Below are 19535 nucleotides of genomic sequence, written 5' to 3' on the forward strand. Positions count from 1 at the left end.
TACTAAACTTTGGTTATGCATGGTGCAGCTACTACACACGATGTTAATGTCTTCAGCTTCTATGAAAACAATCGACCCTGCCATGGGTTTGAACAAGTGCTTGAGCGCTATAAGGAGATTGTTCCGCATCTAATATTAGCTGGTTTGTAGCTTATATTTGTTTCACACATGTTTCTTATGATTATGCCATATGGCCATGGGTGTTGTTCTTAGAAGATCTTTCTTATCTGATCTGTGATCTAAAAATATGGGAAATCTTTGGATAATTCAATCAATATGACAATTCTGTGATCTTGTTGTTGAATATAATGGATAAAAAATTGAGAATCAAGATATAACTTGTTTAAATGGCTGCTACTTGTTTGAACAGTTAAAGTAAAGAATTTCTGTACACCTTGTTCATGAAGAAATTCAAACTGAATGACTGAGTTTAGAACCAGCGGAAAACTGGGAAATGACGAGGCTGAAAAGTGGAAAGGTGGGATGAGATACTGTAACATAATAATTCAAAGAAGCCCATCAGAAATATTGGGACATGGATAGTGAAAAATCAGGCTAAAGCAGAAAGTAGCAGCATGCAGGAAGCCGTTAATTATCTTCTTAAGGGTTTGGCCTTTTTTTTTTCTGCCAAGGTAAACTATTGCAAGTCAGTAGGACTGCATCAGGGGGCTAGAGGATGCCTCATCTGGCCACCTCTGCCAACAAAGGAAAGAAGGGCCAACTTGTGAGCCTTATTTCCCATTTACAAGGAATCTATGTCTTTCTAGCTTCAATCTGCATTTCTACTTCTGACTTAAAAACAATAACTCCCCCAAACCCCCAAACACAGCATGGAGGATTGTTCATTGGGAGTTGCTCAACATCTCCACAAATATTGCAAGCATTCAAATAAGACGGTATGCTAGATCTCTCTGCAGTGTGTCCTAATCATCCAATTGTCTCCTAGAAATGTGTCTCTTCTCTGGAGTGGGTCCACGGATAGGAGAAAGTACTCAGCTGACACCTAGTCCCAGAATGACTCTGCGCTCTGGCAGCCCCAAAATACCTGTTTTAGTCTCTTCTTTCTGGTAAACCATGCATAGGCAATATGAAATCCCAGATGTTTGTATCTTGGCTTTGATTATGATTAATAATGCTTGAAGGCTGCTTTAGTCTGCCTTTTGGACAGGCATCTTTTGACCCAACTATCTTTACTATCATGAATTCCCAATCTTCCAGCGAGCCTCTCTACTATTTTAGCATTGGTATAGTCTTGCATATTAACTTTTTAGTGTCATTACAAAGTAAGGGCTTGCCATAGCTCCAAAAAGCAACCTTTTTCATACAGGGCCTGATGCATCCAATTGCATTTTAAATAATTTGGTCTCAGGTGTAGACTCTAGAGTAGTTGCACTGAGAGGCTCTCTCCATTCCAGTATCCTAGAGATCTTGTAATGTCCTGTTTAACATTTTGACTTGGTCAAATTACACCTAAAAAAATCTAATAATTAAACTAAAATAGTTAGATTAATGTTGGTAGTTTTTGGACCCTAGATTTTGATTATAATATTTTTATTTTAAATATAATATAATATTTTTAATTATTTTTTAATAAAATTATTCATTTTTTATTGGGCTGAGAGGTGCTCTCCAGCCTAGTATGCTAGAGATGTGTAATGCAACATAATGTAATGGAAACATTTTGACTCCATCAAAATAAAATTAAAATTAAAATATGGTAGAGATGTGTAACTTAATGTAACATAATGTCATGTAAAAATTTTAACTCGGTGAAAATAAAATAAAAATAACCCTGTAAAAATTAAATAATAAAAAAATAAAAATGACCCATGGTATTCACGTGGAATATAAACTATTTAAGGGGGAAATTAAATTAGCCTAGATCCATCTTAGTTTGATGTTATATTTAGATACATAATTAGCTATAGAAAATGATGACATTAAATCCATGTAGCCTGTTGATCCAAATGGATCCGAGAGAACTCTTTAAGTCTTCATAAACTCCTTAAGAATAATGCCAAAGATCAAAATCTTTTAAAAGATCAAAGTTAACGCAGAGGAAACACCCTTAGCAGGGCGGAGAAACACTATCAGAAGGCCCAAAACCCACGAAATCGTGAATAAAACAGAGTATGGAGGCGTGGAACAAGTGATGCACAGTAACCGTCCGATCTGGCCGATCAACGATCCAGATCGGATCGGTAATTGCAATCGGTGGTGACCTTCGGCAGAGATCGGCGGGATCCACATGAGTCTTGCGATTGCGATCGGCGTATCGCTATCGGCAAAGCCCACATAAGAGTTGCGACTGCGATCGACGGGGAACTTATAGGTGACGCGATAGCGATTGGCAGGGTCAATGAGGACCGTCGATCAAGTGCGCAGATCGACGACCCGTGCTGCATCGCCAGATCGCAATCAGCAGATCCACAGGAGTGGGGGTATGTGTATACACATATATGCGATCCGATGGACGGACCCGATGAGATTATGAGCTAGATTGCAGGGATTTTGAAGTCCGCCAAACACTATGTTTTAATGTATTTTCGTAGTTTCGTTTGTTAAACGAAATGCGAAAGGGGAGAGCGCCGATGCGATAAGCTGGACCCGAAAGGGTACCTTAAGGCTATTACATATGATTTCAAGTCCGGGGAAGAGCCTTTTCCAATGCATTCTCGCGATTTTAAATGTATTTACGAAATAGAGGGACAGAGCCATTGCGATAAGCGACAACGACTGATAGGCGGACCCGATAGGGAAATGAAGTGTATTGAAGGACTTTTGAAGTTCGACATATCATGTTTTTGGCGAAATTCTATGTTAGAGTGCATTCCCACTGTGGAAATGAAGCGCGGCAGTTTCAAAGGTTCTAGAGGCCCGAGGCATTCTTACGTTACGGAAATGGTGGCCACCTCCCCTTTGGGGCGTTAAGTGATGATTGCATAATGCTGTAAGAGGGATTCGAAGTGGGTAAGAGGCCGGGGAGACTGAGAGCCGAGGATATGAAACGAACAGGCAACGCAGTTGGCTTTAAAAGCCACAGACAGAGAGAAAACAAGCAGGCAATGTTGCAAGCAAATGCGAGACAGAGTTAGCACAGAAATTGAGAGATGTGAGGGACTCTGTATACTCAAAGGAAGCTTGAGGGATTCAAGTGAGGCTCTTGTAAATGCATCTGTTGTGTGTGAGGCTCAAACTGAGCTCACTATTGTAAAAACTCTATTTGAAGACTTAATAGAGAGGCCACCACTGAACGCTGGACTAGGAGATGTAGCCCGAGAGTATTGGGTGAACTCCTTATTAAATCTGCTGTGTTTTTATATGTTTGTCTATTATAGTCTATTACTGCTTCAAAGTTTATGTATTTCGCAATTTGATCGATCCATTGCATAAAATAACATAGGCACATCCATGCACATAAGTCTGTAATACCTTATTATTGTCTTAGATCTCATTACAGATCAAGTAGTATCAAAGCTTTAGGTTGTTAAGGTTAGACAAGCTTGTGCTGAACTGTTTGTGAATGCTAACTAGGTCAAAGCTTAAATTAGGAGAAGGAGAATTGGTTGAAACTAACCCAGAAATTGGTAGAGTCTATCCTAAGAGGAAAATGACAGAAGAAATTCCCTTGGAATCAGACTCTCAGTTCATGGACAACGTCATGACCATGAGAGCCATGGTAGAGGAAATGTACCGAGAAGCCTATGCCTTGGAGGAACTGCCTTGGTATGGTGGGAAGGCATGACACAAGCTGACTTGAAGAAGCATGGTAAAATTCTTTTTGTCTGGAGTGAATTTGTTTCTGCAATTAAAAAACAATTCTGTCCACTAGCTTATATGCAGCAAGCTATGATGAGTTGGCAAACTCTTTGCCAATTAAAAGGGCAAAGTGTACAAAGCTACACCCAAGAATTTAGAAAAAGAGCTTTGATTCTAAGCATTTCTTTAGGCTCACCTGAGACTTTGCTGAAGTATATAGGTGGTCTACACAGTGATTTAAGGCACACCATTCTCATGTTTAACCCTACTAGCATAGATGAGGTATCTGTTCAAGCTACCATTTAGAGGCTAGAGGCAAGAATATGAACCCAAAGATTGGGGGATCATCAAAACCCACTGCAAGCAAGAACAAAGAAAAGAGGAAGCAGAAATGGAAAGAGAGGAAGGCAAATTCTGTACAGAAGGCCAAACCTTCATGCACTCACTGCAAAAAGGATGGACATGATGATGAACATTGATGGTCTTTGCATTCGGAGCTGAAACCCAAGAAGTTCGATGGCAAGAAGAAGAAGATTGCTGTTGCCATACAAAAAGATTTGGGGTCAGACTCAGGTGATGAAACAACAATCGCAGCCACAGGTTTGAAGGGTAAAAATTCTGAAGCATTTATTAGTAATTCTGCACAAACTATTAATAGTGAAGAAAATGAGAGAAGAAGACATGAGCTTTTTCATATTAGAGTTATTTCCAAGCATCAAAAGATTGATACTTTATTTGATAGTGGCTCACAAGTAAACTTAATTTCTGAAGCAATTGTAAAGAAATTGGGACTGCTAACCACACCTCACAAGAAGCCATATCCATTAGGTTGGGTATGTGATAAAGCAAAACTACAAGTGACTAGACAATGTAAACTTAGGTTTTCTTTTGGGTCAGCGTTTGTGGGTGAGGTTGAGTTAGATATTATTCCCTTGGATATATGTGGAATTGTTTTAGGAAGTCCTTACTTGTATGATAGAAAAGCCATATTCTATAGAGATGAAAATAAGTATCAACTTGTTAAAGATGGAAATATATTGTAAGAGCTCATAAACTCATGAATAATTATACTCTCATAAACTCAGGGCAGATGAAAAGAATTGTAAATTCATGCAAGCAATTTTTATTGATGGCTGCAAAGGAAAAGAAACCTGATAAAACCAATGTATTTGAAGGCTGTGATGCTAAACAACAACCTGATTTAGAAAGAGTTGTTTCAGAATATGATATCTTATTTCAAGAACCTAAAGGTCTGCCACCCAAAAGGGAAATTGTACATGATATTAATTTGCAGCAAGATGCTCCATTGCCTAACATCGGAATGTATAGGTTATCTGCTTTAGAGAATGCAGAAATCAAGAAGCAGGTACAGGAGCTGCTCGAGAAAGGGTTCATAAGGCCAAGCACATCACCATGCGGATCTCCAATAGTGTTGGTGAGAAAGAAGGACGGTTCGTGGAGGATGTGCATTGATTACCGAGCATTGAATAAAATAACGATCAAGAATCGTTAGCCCCTTCCTCGCATTGATTAAATATTGGATCAACTGGAAGAGGTTGTTTACTTTTCCAAGTTGGACCTACGTAGTGGTTACCATCAGGTCAGAGTAGCAGAGCAAGATGCATGGAAGATTGCTTTCAAAACAAAGCAGGGGCTGTATGAGTGGCTAGTTATGCTTTTCGGCTTACCTAATTCTCCTGCCACTTTCATGAGGGTTATGAATGATGTACTCAGGCCTTTTATTGATGATTTTGTAATTGTATATTTGGATGACATTCTTGTATTTAGCGAAACATGGGAAGAACATTTAAAGCATGTGATCTAGATGTTTTGAAAAAGGAAACTCTCTATGTTAAATTATCAAAATGTGAATTTGGTAAAACATCTTTAAATTGTTTGGGTCATATTGTAGGGGGTGGTGAATTGAAGATAAATCCCTCTAAGGTTGCAGTCATTGTAAACTGGCCTAAACCCAAGTCTGCTACAGAAGTTAGAAGCTTCCTAGGGGCAACACAGTACTGGAGAAAGTTTATTGCTAACTTTTTTTTAATTGCAGCTCCCTTACATGCTTTGACTGGATTGAACAAGGTGTTTTAGTGAGGAGGCAAACAACAAAAAGCCTTCGACACCTTGAAAGAAAAAATTGGTACAACACCAGTACTAGCATTGCCAAATCTTCAACAGCCATTTGAGATCAAAACAGATGCCAGTGATTATGCCATGGGAGCAGTGTTGATACAACATGGTAAACCCATATGCTACCATTCCGAGACTTTTAATTATGTAGTAGTTAATTATCCTACATATGATAAGGAATTGTATGCATTAGTTCAGAGTGTGAAGAAGTGGAAACATTACTTAATGGGCAAAGAAACAGTTATACAAACTGATCATTAGCCACTTCAGTACTTGCACTAACAAACTAAGTTGCAACAATCAAGACACTATAAGTGGATGGGTTTCCTATAACAGTTTCATTTAGTCATCACATATAAAAAGGACATACACAATAAAGTTGCAGATATGTTGTCCAGACCAATCATAAATGCATCTACTATACTTAAGCATAACTCAGTAATGCATGAAAGCTACATTGAAAAATATGCTCAAGATATAGACTTTAAAGATGTATATGCAGCTTTAAGTAATGGCAAAAAAGTAGAAGAATTTGATTACTATCTTAAGGACCAACTCTTGTATCATTTGGGAAAGCTATGCATTCCACAAACAAAAAGAGTTAACATAATTAGGGAGGCACATACTTCTCTGATATCAGGTCATTTTGGTGTAAGTAAAACAGTGGCACAGTTGCAAAGATACTGCTATTGGCCAAGAATGCATGAAACAATTTTTAGATATGTAAGAGGGTGCACCATGTGTGCTAAAAGCAAGCCCGACAATAGAAAACTAGGTTTGTACACTCCACTGCTAGTTCCCTTCCGTCCTTGGGAAAGTGTTTCCATGGAATTTGTTGGGGGATTGCCAAAATCTAGAAAAGGTCATGACTATTTGTATGTTATTGTTGACAGGTTCAGCAAAATGTGTATTTTAATACCTTGTAATAAACAGATTACAGTTGAACAAACAACGAAATTGTTCTTTCAGCATGTCTGGGTGCATTTTGGGTTACCCACTTCCATAGTATCTAATCGAGACTCTTGATTTGTTGGGAAGTTTTGGTCAAGTTTGTGGGAATTAATGGACACCAGACTGAAGAAAAGCACAACCTTTCATCCACAAACAGATGGCCAAACAGAGGTAGTCAACAAGACAGTGATCCAGTTGCTCAGGGATTATTACACTAAGCATCCCAAGCTTTGGGATGAACACTTATGTTATGTGCAACATACTTACAACCGTGCTAAACATTCTTCTACACAAAGATCTCCTTTTGAGACCTGTTTTGGTTTTATACCAAGGTCTCCCTTGGATTTTGTCTTTGAAAAGGACATGGCAGTTGCTGGACACAGTGATGTGGACAAAGCAACCAGATTCATTGAACAGATCCAAGAAATTCACCAGGTAGCGCAAGAACAACTGGAAAAGAGCCAAGCCAAATATAAGGCAAGGCATGATAAACATTGGGTGGAACACAGCGTCCAGATTGGTGATCAAGTCTGGCTGTATATCAGCAAGGACAGAATGCAGGGTGAAGGAAAGAAGCTAAAGCTAATAAGGTATGGGCCTTTTAAGGTACTTAAGAAAATTGGTGAGAACGCTTTCCACCTTGATCTGCCAGCATACATGCACATCTATTCAGTAGTAAATGCAGAAAATTTAAGACTGTTTGAACCTTCTTTAATTGAAGATTCTGAAGAGCAAAGTCAATTGCCTTCCATTGATGATCTATTGCCTGAATACCTCAATGAGCTGCAGGAAGATACAGTTTTGGATAGGAAGGTGAGGACAATGCACAGAGGAGATGTTGAGTACCTAAGGATTGGAATCAAAGGTTCAAAACCCAATAGTGCAAAATGGATAGAGATTGGACAAGTGAGGCAGCTGTATCCTCACTTGGTTGATGCTTGAAAACCAACTTTTGGTGGTCCAAAAGCCTTTTTCAGTGGGAAGGCGTATCCAAATGGATTTAAGAATAATGCCAAAGATCAAAATCTTTTAAAAGATCAAAGTTAACTTAGAGGAAACACCCTTAGCAGGGCGGAGAAACACTATCGGAAGACCCAAAACCCACGAAATTGTGAATAAAACAGAGTATGGAGGCGTGGAACAAGTGATGCACAGTAACCGTCTGATCTGGCCGATCAACGGTCCAGATCGGATCGGTAATTGCAATCGGCGGTGACCTTCGGCAGAGATCGGCGGGATCCACATGAGTCTTGCAACTGCGATCGACAGATCGCTATCGGCGGTGGTTATCGGCAAAGCCCACATAAGAGTTGCAACTGCGATCGGCGGGGAACTTATAAGCGATGCGATAGCAATTGGCGGGGTCAACGAGCACCGTTGATTAAGCGCACAGATCAATGGCCCGCACTGCATTGCTAGATCACAATTGACAGATCCACAGGAGCGGGGGTATGTGTATACACATATATGCGATCCGATGGACAGACCCGATGAGATTATGATCCAGATTGCAGGGATTTTGAAGTCCGCCAAACACCATGTTTTAATGTATTTTCGCAGTTTCGTTTGTTAAACGAAATGCAAAAGGGGAGAGCACCGATGTGATAAGCCGGACCCGAAAGGGTACCTTAAGGCTATTACATATGATTTCAAGTCCGGGGAAGAGCGTTTTCCAATGCATTCTCGCGATTTTAAATGTATTTATGAAATAGAGGGACAAAGCCATTGTGATAAGCGACAGCGACCGATAGGTGGATCCGATAGGGAAATGAAGTGTATTGAAGGACTTTTGAAGTCCGACATATCATGTTTTTGGCGAAATTCTTTGTTAGAGTGCATTACCACTGTGGAAATGGAGCGCGACAATTTCAAAGGTTCTAGAGGCCCGAGGCATTCTCATGTTACGGAAATGGTGGCCACCTCCCCTTTGGGGTGTTAAGCGATGATTGCATAACGCTGTGAGAGGGATTCGAATCGGGCAAGAGGCCGGGGAGACTGAGAGCCGAGGATATGAAACGAACAGGGAGCGCAATTGGCTTTAAAAGTCATAGACAGAGAGAAAACAAGTAGGCAATGTTGCAAGCAAATGCGAGACAGAGTTAGCACAGAGATTGAGAGCTGTGAGGGAGTCTGTGTACTCAGTGGAAGCTTGAGGGATTCAAGTGAGGCTCAAACTGAGCTCACCATTGTAAAAATCTGTTTGAAGACTTAATAGAGAGGCCACCACTGAAGGCTGGAGCACGAGATGCAGCCCAGGAGTATTGGGTGAACTCCTTATTAAATCTGATGTGTTTTTATGTGTTTGTCTATTATAGTCTTTCACTGCTTCAAAGTCTATGTGTTTCGCAATCTGATCGATCCATTGCATAAAATAACATAGGCACATCCATGCACATAAGTCTGTAATACCTTATTATTGTCTTAGATCTCATTACAGATCACCTGTAAAGGTAAAACTTTTCTATGAATATGTTTGTGTTTGGCATTTGTATGGATTTGTTTGGTGGCTATATGTCTTTTTGCATTTGTTACTATCGTTGAATGGATGAATACATAATGTGTACACTGTATATATGTGGAGAAGGTTCATAGCTCTGCATTACATTTGTTGGTCAGGACCCTTCACCTGACCTCGGGAACCTGTCGCTTATAATGCTACGATTACCCTAACGACATTAATTATGTCGTAGATATTAGGGTTTAGGGTTACAACCCCAAGGTTTTTAGCTAGATTCATTATCTTAAGATATGTAGGGGTCCTGAGTAGCGGATCGGACTCGAGAGCTTCGTTTGTATGCATTAGCAAGAGGCCAAAGACGAGAGAATACATCAAGCATCCTCGCAAGGGTTGTCCTCCCCTTGGCTGAGAGCAACGTGTGAGCAGTTCGAAACCAGAGTTTGAATTGTTGTATTGTTGGGGTTTCGTTCAAGGAGATTCAAATGTTTTTAATAAAATCTATCCTCCAATTTTACAGAGTTGATTCACTGGCAAGATCGGGAATATGGGAAGGGAATAGTGTGTATTTTTTGAGAGTGGATTTATGCTATTGTGTATCTCTACACTGTCCATGCGAATGTGAGTAGTTTGTACATTATTTGATGCAACTATTGCATGAGAGGATCCAGAGTTTGCTCCCGCATTGCCTACGTCATTGTGGTGAGCGAAGAGAGGACTGGGGGTTGTATATGCATGTGGCTTGCCAGAAATGGCCCGATTTACTCATTGCGCACTTGGAGGCTATTCGGTGATTCAGGAATGTGTTTTCAAGAAGAGTAGGGTTAAGCAGGACTACACAACGTACAAATCAATAGTTGCTTCTTCATTCTATTGGCTTCATTGATAATCACTTTAATATAATGTTTGGAATATATTCTCTTAATTTATGTGTAATAATGATTCTATAGCCACTCAGATGGATCTATGCTGGTAAGTCTAGAAATGCATAAGCTTAACTATGAAAGTGAGCTAGGGTGAGGGGAGGTGGGGGAATATTAGGTAAAATGTAATTATTACATTTTATCTAATATTTTTGTCTGCTACCGTCTACTTTTTACTAGGTTATATTGGGTAAAATATAATACTATAGTATTACATTTTACCCAATATTTCCCCTCAACTGGTCCTCTTCTTATTGTATTTTTTCTTTATATTTGAAGTTTAAAAGTAGAAAAACACAACTATAAAATTAGTAGGGTGAGGAGATTTATTGAGTAAAATGTAATATTTGGGCTAGGGGGTGCTGGGAAATATTAGGTAAAATGTAATAATATTACATTTTAATTAGTATTTCCCCCACCCTGACCACTTTTTACTGGGTGGGGGTGGTAATAAATATTGGGTAACATATAATAGTATAATATTATATTTTATAAAAAATTTCCCCTCACTCGATCCACTTTTCATTAAAAAATTTCTTTATATTTGCGGTTCATAAGTAAACTTAGTTCCTATGTAAACATTTGATTCCATTATGGTAAATATGTTGTAATCTTTATGCGATTATTGGGTCAAAATTTTGTTTTTGGCAAGCTACATTTATTGGCATAGGTACTGAGGCATTTTGTTACTTTGAACGCAGACCAATCACAGGGTTGACTGCTGTTTTCATGACTGTTTTGCGTTGACTATGACCAACAAAGAAGGCCGAGTTTGATTGGGTATGACCGAGCTGCTTTGTGGATAATTTGCTGCTGATTTGAACAATGTTGACTTTCTGGTTAGGGTTGTTGACTACCGTAGAAAAATTCAGCTTTGACAGGGTTGTTTTGACTTTGATTCGGCAAGTCAATTTTAACTTTTATACTCTCCCTCTCCACTGAACATTTGATATAATAAGAAGAATAATTGATCAAGGGTTTTCCCCATCTTGGGGTTTTTCCCTGGCGTCCACCAAATCTGGTGTTCTCTTGTCTTGGTTTGTCTTCTGCATTTCACTGTTCATGTTCTATCTATAGTGACTGTCAATGTGATTTATGGTTAATGTGATTGCTATTGGAAATCTAAATTGGAAATTGTTATTGTGTTGCATAAAGGACATTGAAGTAATTGTGCTGAGCATAGAACATATCGTTGTTAACTAAAATTAACATGGTATCAGAACCTAGGTGAAGACAAATCCCAAGCAAGAGAGAGAGAAAAGCAATCACTAAGAGATTTGTCGGACAAGACTATTGGACAAGTCTCCATGGCTTCTACATCTTACTTCAGGACTGAGGACAAGCTCAATGACAATTCTGACTATCATGCATGGAAGATGACTTTGGATCTGACCTTGGAGGAGCATGAAGTATTGGACTATGTGCAGGGAAAAGTGGTGGAGCCTCCTTCAAATGCACCGACTGCTGCTAAGACGAAGTATAGAAAAGGTGAGGTCAAAGCAAAGAAAATTTTGATTGACTCTATTCAAAAGCATTCGGTTGCCTATATTTCCAATTTGGGAGCTGCAAAGGATATATATGATAAGCTGGTTGGGATGTTCAAAGTGAACAATTAATCAAATCCTCTTTCTCAAGAACAAGTTAAAGGATATCAAGATGGATAAAGGAGAGTCTATCCAATCCTTCTTCACGAGAATAACTCAAATCAAGAATGATCCACTATCTATTGGAGAAGTTATTGCTAACAGGGAGCTCTCTCTCATTGCACTTTGAGGTCTTTCAAGACCTTGGGATGTATTTGTCACCACTATTCTCAACAATGACAGGATACCTAGTTTCGATGAGTTATTGGCTAGATGCAGTCATGAGGAGACTAAGATGATGGAGAGAGACAAGTCCTCAAATGGAAATGAACCTATTGCTTTCTCCGCTCATCCAAAGAGGAAGAATAATGTTGGTCAGAGGAGACAAGGTCAAAGATCCAAGAAAGAATTCAAAGAAGGAAAAAAAGAAAGGTGCTACAATTGCAATAGGTTTGGCCACTATGCTAGAGAGTGTCCTCACAAGAAGAATTCGACAAGAGATGACGACAACAACAACCACAACAATTTCAAAGGCAATGGCACTCAAAGGAACAACATGTTCAACATCAAAGGAAAGAGGAATACTCCCGCTGCTCGAAATGGAAATGGTCGACCTCCCAAAAGGACAAGAAATTCCAGGAACGATGAAAGTATTGTTGTAGAAAAATAGGATGAATTCTATCTTCTTTCTGCTCTACTGCCTTCCCTACGGATACTTTGGATCATTGGTTGATTGATAGTGGAGCCTCAAGGGACTTCACTGGTTACAAGGAGGCCCTCTCAAATTTGGTTGAAAAGAAGACTAATTTGAAGATCATACTTGGAGATAGTGCCACCTAACCTGTGAAGGGGATTGGTACTGTCACTCTTCACTTGAATCAAGGTCAAACCATTCATCTGCAAGAAGTATTGTATGTACCCGATTTGAAGAAGAACTTGATGTCTGTTTTTGCGATGGAAGATAAAGGCTTCAAGGTAGTATTCATTGATGGAAAGGTATGTATTTGGCAAAGAAACCCTAAAGATGCATTTACTCTTGGATTTAGGGTTGATGGTCTCTATCAAGTTAGAGGAAGTCCTTTGGGAGCTTTGGCAAGCGATACTTCTCTTCAATCTGAGCTATGGCATTGGAGATTCGCCTACCTACATTACAAAGCCTTCCCTGGGTAAGGAAGATGATCACAGATATGCCCGAGTTCAATGTGAACCATGAAGGAGTTCTTCAAGGTTGTGCAACTGGGAAACATACAAGGGACCATTCCCTTCTAATGAAAGCAAGACTACCAATATTCTTCAATTGGTCTATTATGACCTGTCTGGTATGTTTCCTATAACATCGTTGGGAGGATACTCATATTATGCAATCTTTGTGGATGAGTACTCGCAAAACATGGATCTATATGCTGAAGAGGAAGGATGAGTGTTCAAATGGTTCTGTTCTTTCAAAGCTTTGGTGGAAAATCAAGTAGGGAAGAAGATCAAGATATTGAGGACCAACAATGGAACCGAATATGGATCAAATGAATTCAATGACTTTTGTAGAGAGGCTGACATTAAGAGGGACACAATTGTTCCATACATTCCTGAGAAAAATGGAGTTGTTGAAGGAAGAATCGAATAATCATGGAAGCAACCCGTGCCAAGCTCCATGATCAAAGTCTACTGAAGTTCTTATGGGGAGAAATTGCTAACACTGCTGTATATGTTCAAAATAGGAGCCTGCATCAAGCATTGGATTTCAAGACACTCGAGGAAGTTTTCATTTGTAAGAAACCTGACATTTCTCATTTTAGAATTTTGGTTGTCCCGCATAATTTCATGTGCCTAAAGAGAAAAAAACCAAGTTGGAAGCATTTGGGAAGAAAGGTATATTCATTGGCTATAGTGAAAATTCAAAGGCATATAGAATCTATGTGCCTAGTTAAAGAGATGTGGAAGTAAGTCGTGATGTCACCTTTGATGAAGATACTGCCCTTGGGAAAGTTAGAGATCTCCCTATCCCAAGGAAAGACAATGATGATGTTGCTACAAAGACAAGATGAACCTCCGACGAATGGCCCTATGCCTGATGTTGATGGTTCGATGGATCCTATTGATCCACCTCCGAGTGATCCCTCGACGTCAAGGAAACGACCTCTTTGGCTCAAAGATACTCTCAAAGAAGCTGAAAGACATATTGCTCCAAGAGGGACATTTTGCGAAAGTAAGAAGCCGAACAAGTATCAAGGGTATTTGGCTGCTATGAGTACTATTGTTCAAGCTGAACCATGCACGTTCGAAGAAGCCGTAAAGCACCAAGTATGGAAGGATGCGATGAATGAGGAATATGAATCTATCATGAAGAATGATGTGGTGCCTAGACCCAAGGACATGTCTGTGGTCACCTCAAAATGGATCTACAAAATTAAACATGGAACTGATGGGAGTGCTGAAAAATATAAGTCTAGGGTTGTTGGACTTTGATGAGATATTTGCACTGGTTGCTCGATATACCACTATTCAATCTATCATTACTCTTGCTGCCAATCAAGGATGGAGCCTACATCAAGTGGATGCCAAAATTGCTTTCTTGCGTAGCTTAATGAGAAAGTCTGCTTGGAACAATCTCAAGGGTTCGAAGTAGAAGATTGAAGGACACATGTATGCAGGTTGAAGAAAGCCCTTATGGTTTGAAGCAAGCCCCTAGGGCTTGGTATGAGAGAATTAACAGTGATCTTATGAAGCTAGGATTTACGAGGAGCTATGCTGATCCAAACCTATACTGCGAGGTTTTGAAGGACATGCCTCTCATTTTGGTCCTTTATGTTGATGATCTCTTTCTAACAGGTGCAGACCCTCTCATTTATCAATGCAAGAGGGGGAGTTGACTTTTGAGTTTGAGATGAAGGACCCATGATTGATGCACTACTTCCTAGGCCCGGAGGTGTGGCAAGAGTCAGACAAGATTTTCCTTTCTCAAGGAAAGTACATTGTGAAGCTGTTAGAGAGATGTGGGATAGCAGATTGCAAGTCCGTGTCTACTCTGATGGAACTCAACTTCAAGAATCTATGTGGAAGTGCTGTTGGGCCCGAATTGGCAAACCCTTCCGAGTATCGACAACTAGTGGGGGCCTTGTTGTTCTTGGTAAACTCCCATCTGGACATATGCTTCGCTGTGAACACTTTGAGTCAGTTGATGGTTGAGCCTCATCACATACATCGGATTGATGCTAAGAATCTCTTGAGATATCTCCATGGCACAATCAATTATGGGTTGAGGTACATTGTCAGGAATTTGACGCTACATGGATATACTGATGTTGACTGGGCTGGCAGTGTGGTGGATCGAAAGAGCATGTCTGGATGTTGCTTCTCATTGGGGTCTGCGTCGATTTTTCACTGTCGAGGCCAAATACATTGCAACTAGTATGGCCTGTTGTGAAGCTATTTGGTTGAGGAAGCTCTTCAGAGAGTTGTTTGAGCACGTGTTGGATACCACCATGATCTATTGCGACAACCAGATTCGCCTTTCAGAGAATCTTGTGTTCCACAACTGCTTTAAGCATATTGACATCAGGTACCACTTTAGCCGGGATATGGTACAACGAGGGGCAATAAGGCTCCAATCCATCAGGACCGATGAGTAGGTCATTGACATCCTCATGAAGCCCTTGGGAAATGCCAAATTTTTAGCCTTCCGAGAGGGACTTTGAGTCGTGGAAGGACCCTCTCATGAGGGTCCTGCTTGAGTTGGACACTAAGCTCTAGGAGCCCTTGGGGGCTTGGGGTACTTCTTGGAGCTATGAGTGACCATAGGGTGAGTGGTTCACCGTCCCCTATAGGTGCTGTTAAACACATACATGGGAACAACAGAGTATGAATGATAAGCATGAGAGTATGAATGATAAGCAACAGAGTATAAATGTTAAACACATACATTTATAGTACATTCATATGACCTTTGGTTTCGTATTCCAAGGTCTCTTGGACTTCCTTAGACTATTCAGCTTCCACACCAACCCTTAGAGGATTAGGTGTCCAACATTCCCCCCCTTAATCCGAAGGGTTATGTATGAGTCCAAGAAGAGAGCTGTAATACAAAACGTGCAAAAATGCATGGCAGCACTAGGCTGAATGTGCTCTCTGAAATGTTGGTATAAGGGAGGTGGTTTAAGGATGACCATCAACACTGGAATGCTTAGTGCAGTTTCTGAAACTCTTCCAAAACTGGCATGAAGCTCAGGTCTTCTGCGAGAGGAAGTGCTTCTGATGTTTTGAAGAGGGAAACCTTCAACCATGAAGGGGAGGTCTCACCTCGCATAAAAGGGAGAACCTCAACCTGAAAAGGGAGGTCTCAACCTGTGATGGTTTAAGGATGACCAACAACTCTGGAATGGTTAATGCAATTCCTGGAACTCTTCCAAAACTGTCAAGAAGCTAAAGTCTTTTGCTAGAGGAAGTGTCCCCTTTGAAGAGGTATCATTGACTGAAGGCATGCTCAGGGGCATCTTTGTCTCTGGCTACAATTTTGAATCCAGGTTGTGACTCAGACTTGCTTGATGTGGTTTTGAAGCTTGTAGATGACCATCACTTCCCCCTTGTCAGATACAAGGTGAGATAATGGAGAAAACTCAACTGCAAGACTGTTCAATATTCGAGAACAAATCCTATTGTATAAGTTAAATATCTTCTTGGCTGTTGAAGCCCATTGCCAAGAAGCGATCCATCCAAGATGAATCTTTGTTCTTGCAGGAGGTTTGTTTTTGAAGCATATGTTTGAAGAATGAGTGGTTTTATGACAGTGCTTAGATGAATGAAGATCAAAACATTGATCTTTCATATGGTCAACTCGGTCACAGTGTTGGCATTTCACAATCTGTTGTTGCTGCTGTGGAAGAGGGGCAAAATCTGGAACCGTTGAAGATGAACTGTCATGAAGGAATCCAACACTCTGAAACTAGATGGGCTTTGAGTAATCTGGAATATGAAAGGACACGTACTTGTCATATCTAAGACCAGTTCTGTGCTTGTTGTGGACAAGCTCTTCCCAAGGTCTGATGACCCACTTGGGAAGTGCGCATTGAATTTCTGCATCTTTATGCGAAATTGATCTTGAAATTGGCTCTTGATGGGGATCAAACTCAACATTACTAACTTGATGACTTGCTGGTTGTTGATAGGACCCTGTTTCAAAGTCAAATAAGGGATTGTTCTGAACAAGTTCAGAAGGATGTATTTTCTGTTGTAACTCCTCTTGCTGTAGCTTTGTCTCAAGCTGCAAAAAATCAATTTTGTCTTCTGCATTTTGCAAGCAAGTTTGAATGTTAAAAAGAGTTTACTTATTAACTTTTACCATCCCATCAACAGTGGAATAGATTAGACTATTCAATAACTTAATGCATCATCAATTTTCTCCATTTCATAACAATGTTGCACGGATATCTCACACAATGCCAAATAGCCACAACTTTAAAGAATATAAATAGTCTCTAATGCTTATGAACATTGAACTTTGTCGTTCCCAAAAATCCTCCAGCATATTCACTTTCAAAGCAGAAATGATGGCTTATCAAAACTTCAACAACTATCGCACCATGTCATGGACAGGACTTGAATGCTCATATATATAAATGCTTTGAAGGGTACGAACCAATATTCTCTGAACTTGCCACTTTCTTCAAAGAAAACAATCTGCTCTCAATACTCATATAAATGGGACAATCATTGGAGATGTAGGCCTTCATGAAACTTCTGACTACTTTTGGAATAGTATTGAGAGATTGGTAAAGGATGAGTTATGCAAGTTTGTTCTTGCAATTTCACGTCGTAGGCAAACACTTAAATTCTGTTGCTTTGTTGTACTTGAATAAAAAAGGAAGTTGTTGTTGAAACCCAACAAGACATCCACATTACAGTCAGTCCTATGTTGGATAGTGGAACATGAGGCTGCTCCTTCATTGCATTCTAGCTACAAAGTTTCTCTTTCAATATAATGACCCAGCATTATGCTTTAGTTTAAATGCGATGTGCGAAGGGGGAGATACCACCAACACTAATCTCCACAAAATAACAAGTTCTAGATCTCCTCCAGATTTATTGAATTATCGTGCAGGGAAGAATTCAGTTATATGAGCGGTCAATGTATGACTAGTGTAACCAGAATGTATGGACAATAATTATAGACAAAGGAGGTATATAACCAAACATTCAAGAGTCGAGTCCCACACCATTAAACAGAGTTAGATTCAACATAATCGAGTATTGCAGTGGGAAGAGATTGCCTGATGGAGTTCGATTAAGAGGAGATATCAATGTGCTATTACTTGGTGATCCATCCACCACGAAATCACCGTTCCTTAAATTTGTTGAGAAGACAGCCCCGGTTGTTGTTTACACTTCTGTAAAAGGTTCTTCTGCTGCTGGTCTAACAACTTCATGCCAGAAATATCGAAATGAAATTGGAGAATACTCAGAGTGGTGCATCAATAATCACAACAACCAGCGCCATCTCCACTTTCCTCTCCTCCATTTTCAAGCCCTGTTACCAACCAACGATGTCTGTAGGATAAAAGAAGCTGAGTTGTACAGAGAGATCGTTGCAAGCTATTGGGATGTTGTACTGCTTGATCATTTGGAAACGAAATATACAGATGATAGTTTTTTTGTTATATCCCAGTGGGAGAAGTACAGGACTCTAGCATAGCCCATGGATATTCATTTCTAGAGGGCTTTTCTCGCTGCAGATTGGGAATTGATTCTTTCTGTGGGTGTCATAAAACATCATTACCAAAGTGTGGATTTGTGCAAGGAAGGGGGCAGCATGCAAACGCAGATGCAGATGGTTGCGTTGAGCAGTGTAGAATGCTTTGCAGATCAAATGAAGGAGAGAGGAGGAGGAGCAATGCAAAGGAGTGGCATAATCGGCAAGGATGTGTGCCACTACCAGGTCATTTGCCCCAAACCTCTCAGAATGGCCATTGCCCCCTATACAACCAAGGAAATTTATAGATCTCGATGTCGAATTCAAAGCCAATCAACATTACGGTGTGAAGGGGAGCCAAGCTATGAGATTTTAGATATTTTTCTTAACAAGAGTGGGTGTGGAGACCAAGAAAATGTTGTAGATAAAGAGAGTACTGCTATTTGGTGGTATGCAGAGAGCAGAGAGCGGAGGACGGAGAGCAGAGAGTGGAATATGAGAGAGGGCTCAGCTAGCTCGGTGTACACGATCTCCTGACAGTCGAGAAGGCCTTTGGCGAGCCTGTCGGATTCCTTGAGCGAGCTCAGCTCCTGCAGTAGTTCGACTCCTACTTTAGTCTTGGTAACAACCCATTCAACACACACAAAGCAGAGAATAAACCACGTACATGACTTCCTTATTGTAATTGAGCATAGCCCTTCTCAAAATAAACCAGCACTGGTTACGACTTTCGTGACAACAATTCAATGCATCGGAATCTTCAACGCACCAAGCGACATCGTATAAATGATTCAACACATAATATAGTTCTATTCAACTTGGCAAAAACTATATTCAAATATCAACGTACACACAACACTAGAGTAACGGCGGGTAGAAATCAAATGAAATACTGAGATTGTGAGAGTGTGGCGTTATACATACTGTGCCATTTGATGACAAGTCAGAGGTGTGTTCTTGTTAGGGAAGAGATGGCAGGTTTGAGCAAGGAGTGTTTTTATTTGTTTTTTTGTTTGTTTTTTGTTTTTGTTTTTGTTTTTTTTTTTTGT

At 40.1% G+C, this 19535-nt stretch overlaps 1 protein-coding gene across 5 annotated transcripts in view; it reads left to right on the plus strand.

Moving 5' to 3' along the window:
* LOC149248633 (E3 ubiquitin-protein ligase RGLG4-like) overlaps positions 1-19535 on the plus strand; it is a 61288-nt gene that overhangs the window by 28201 nt on the left and 13552 nt on the right. For all 5 annotated transcript variants that reach the window (XM_089458480.1, XM_089458477.1, XM_089458478.1 and 2 more), the window contains exon 5: positions 29-142. In XM_089458480.1, the coding sequence (XP_089314606.1) occupies positions 29-142 (114 nt within the window). The remainder of the gene's footprint in view (positions 1-28; positions 143-19535) is intronic.

Source organism: Pinus tabuliformis, chromosome 7 (assembly GCF_031772625.1).
Source record: "Pinus tabuliformis cultivar Carrire ecotype Pingquan chromosome 7, CPIR1, whole genome shotgun sequence".
Lineage (NCBI taxonomy): Eukaryota > Viridiplantae > Streptophyta > Pinopsida > Pinales > Pinaceae > Pinus > Pinus tabuliformis.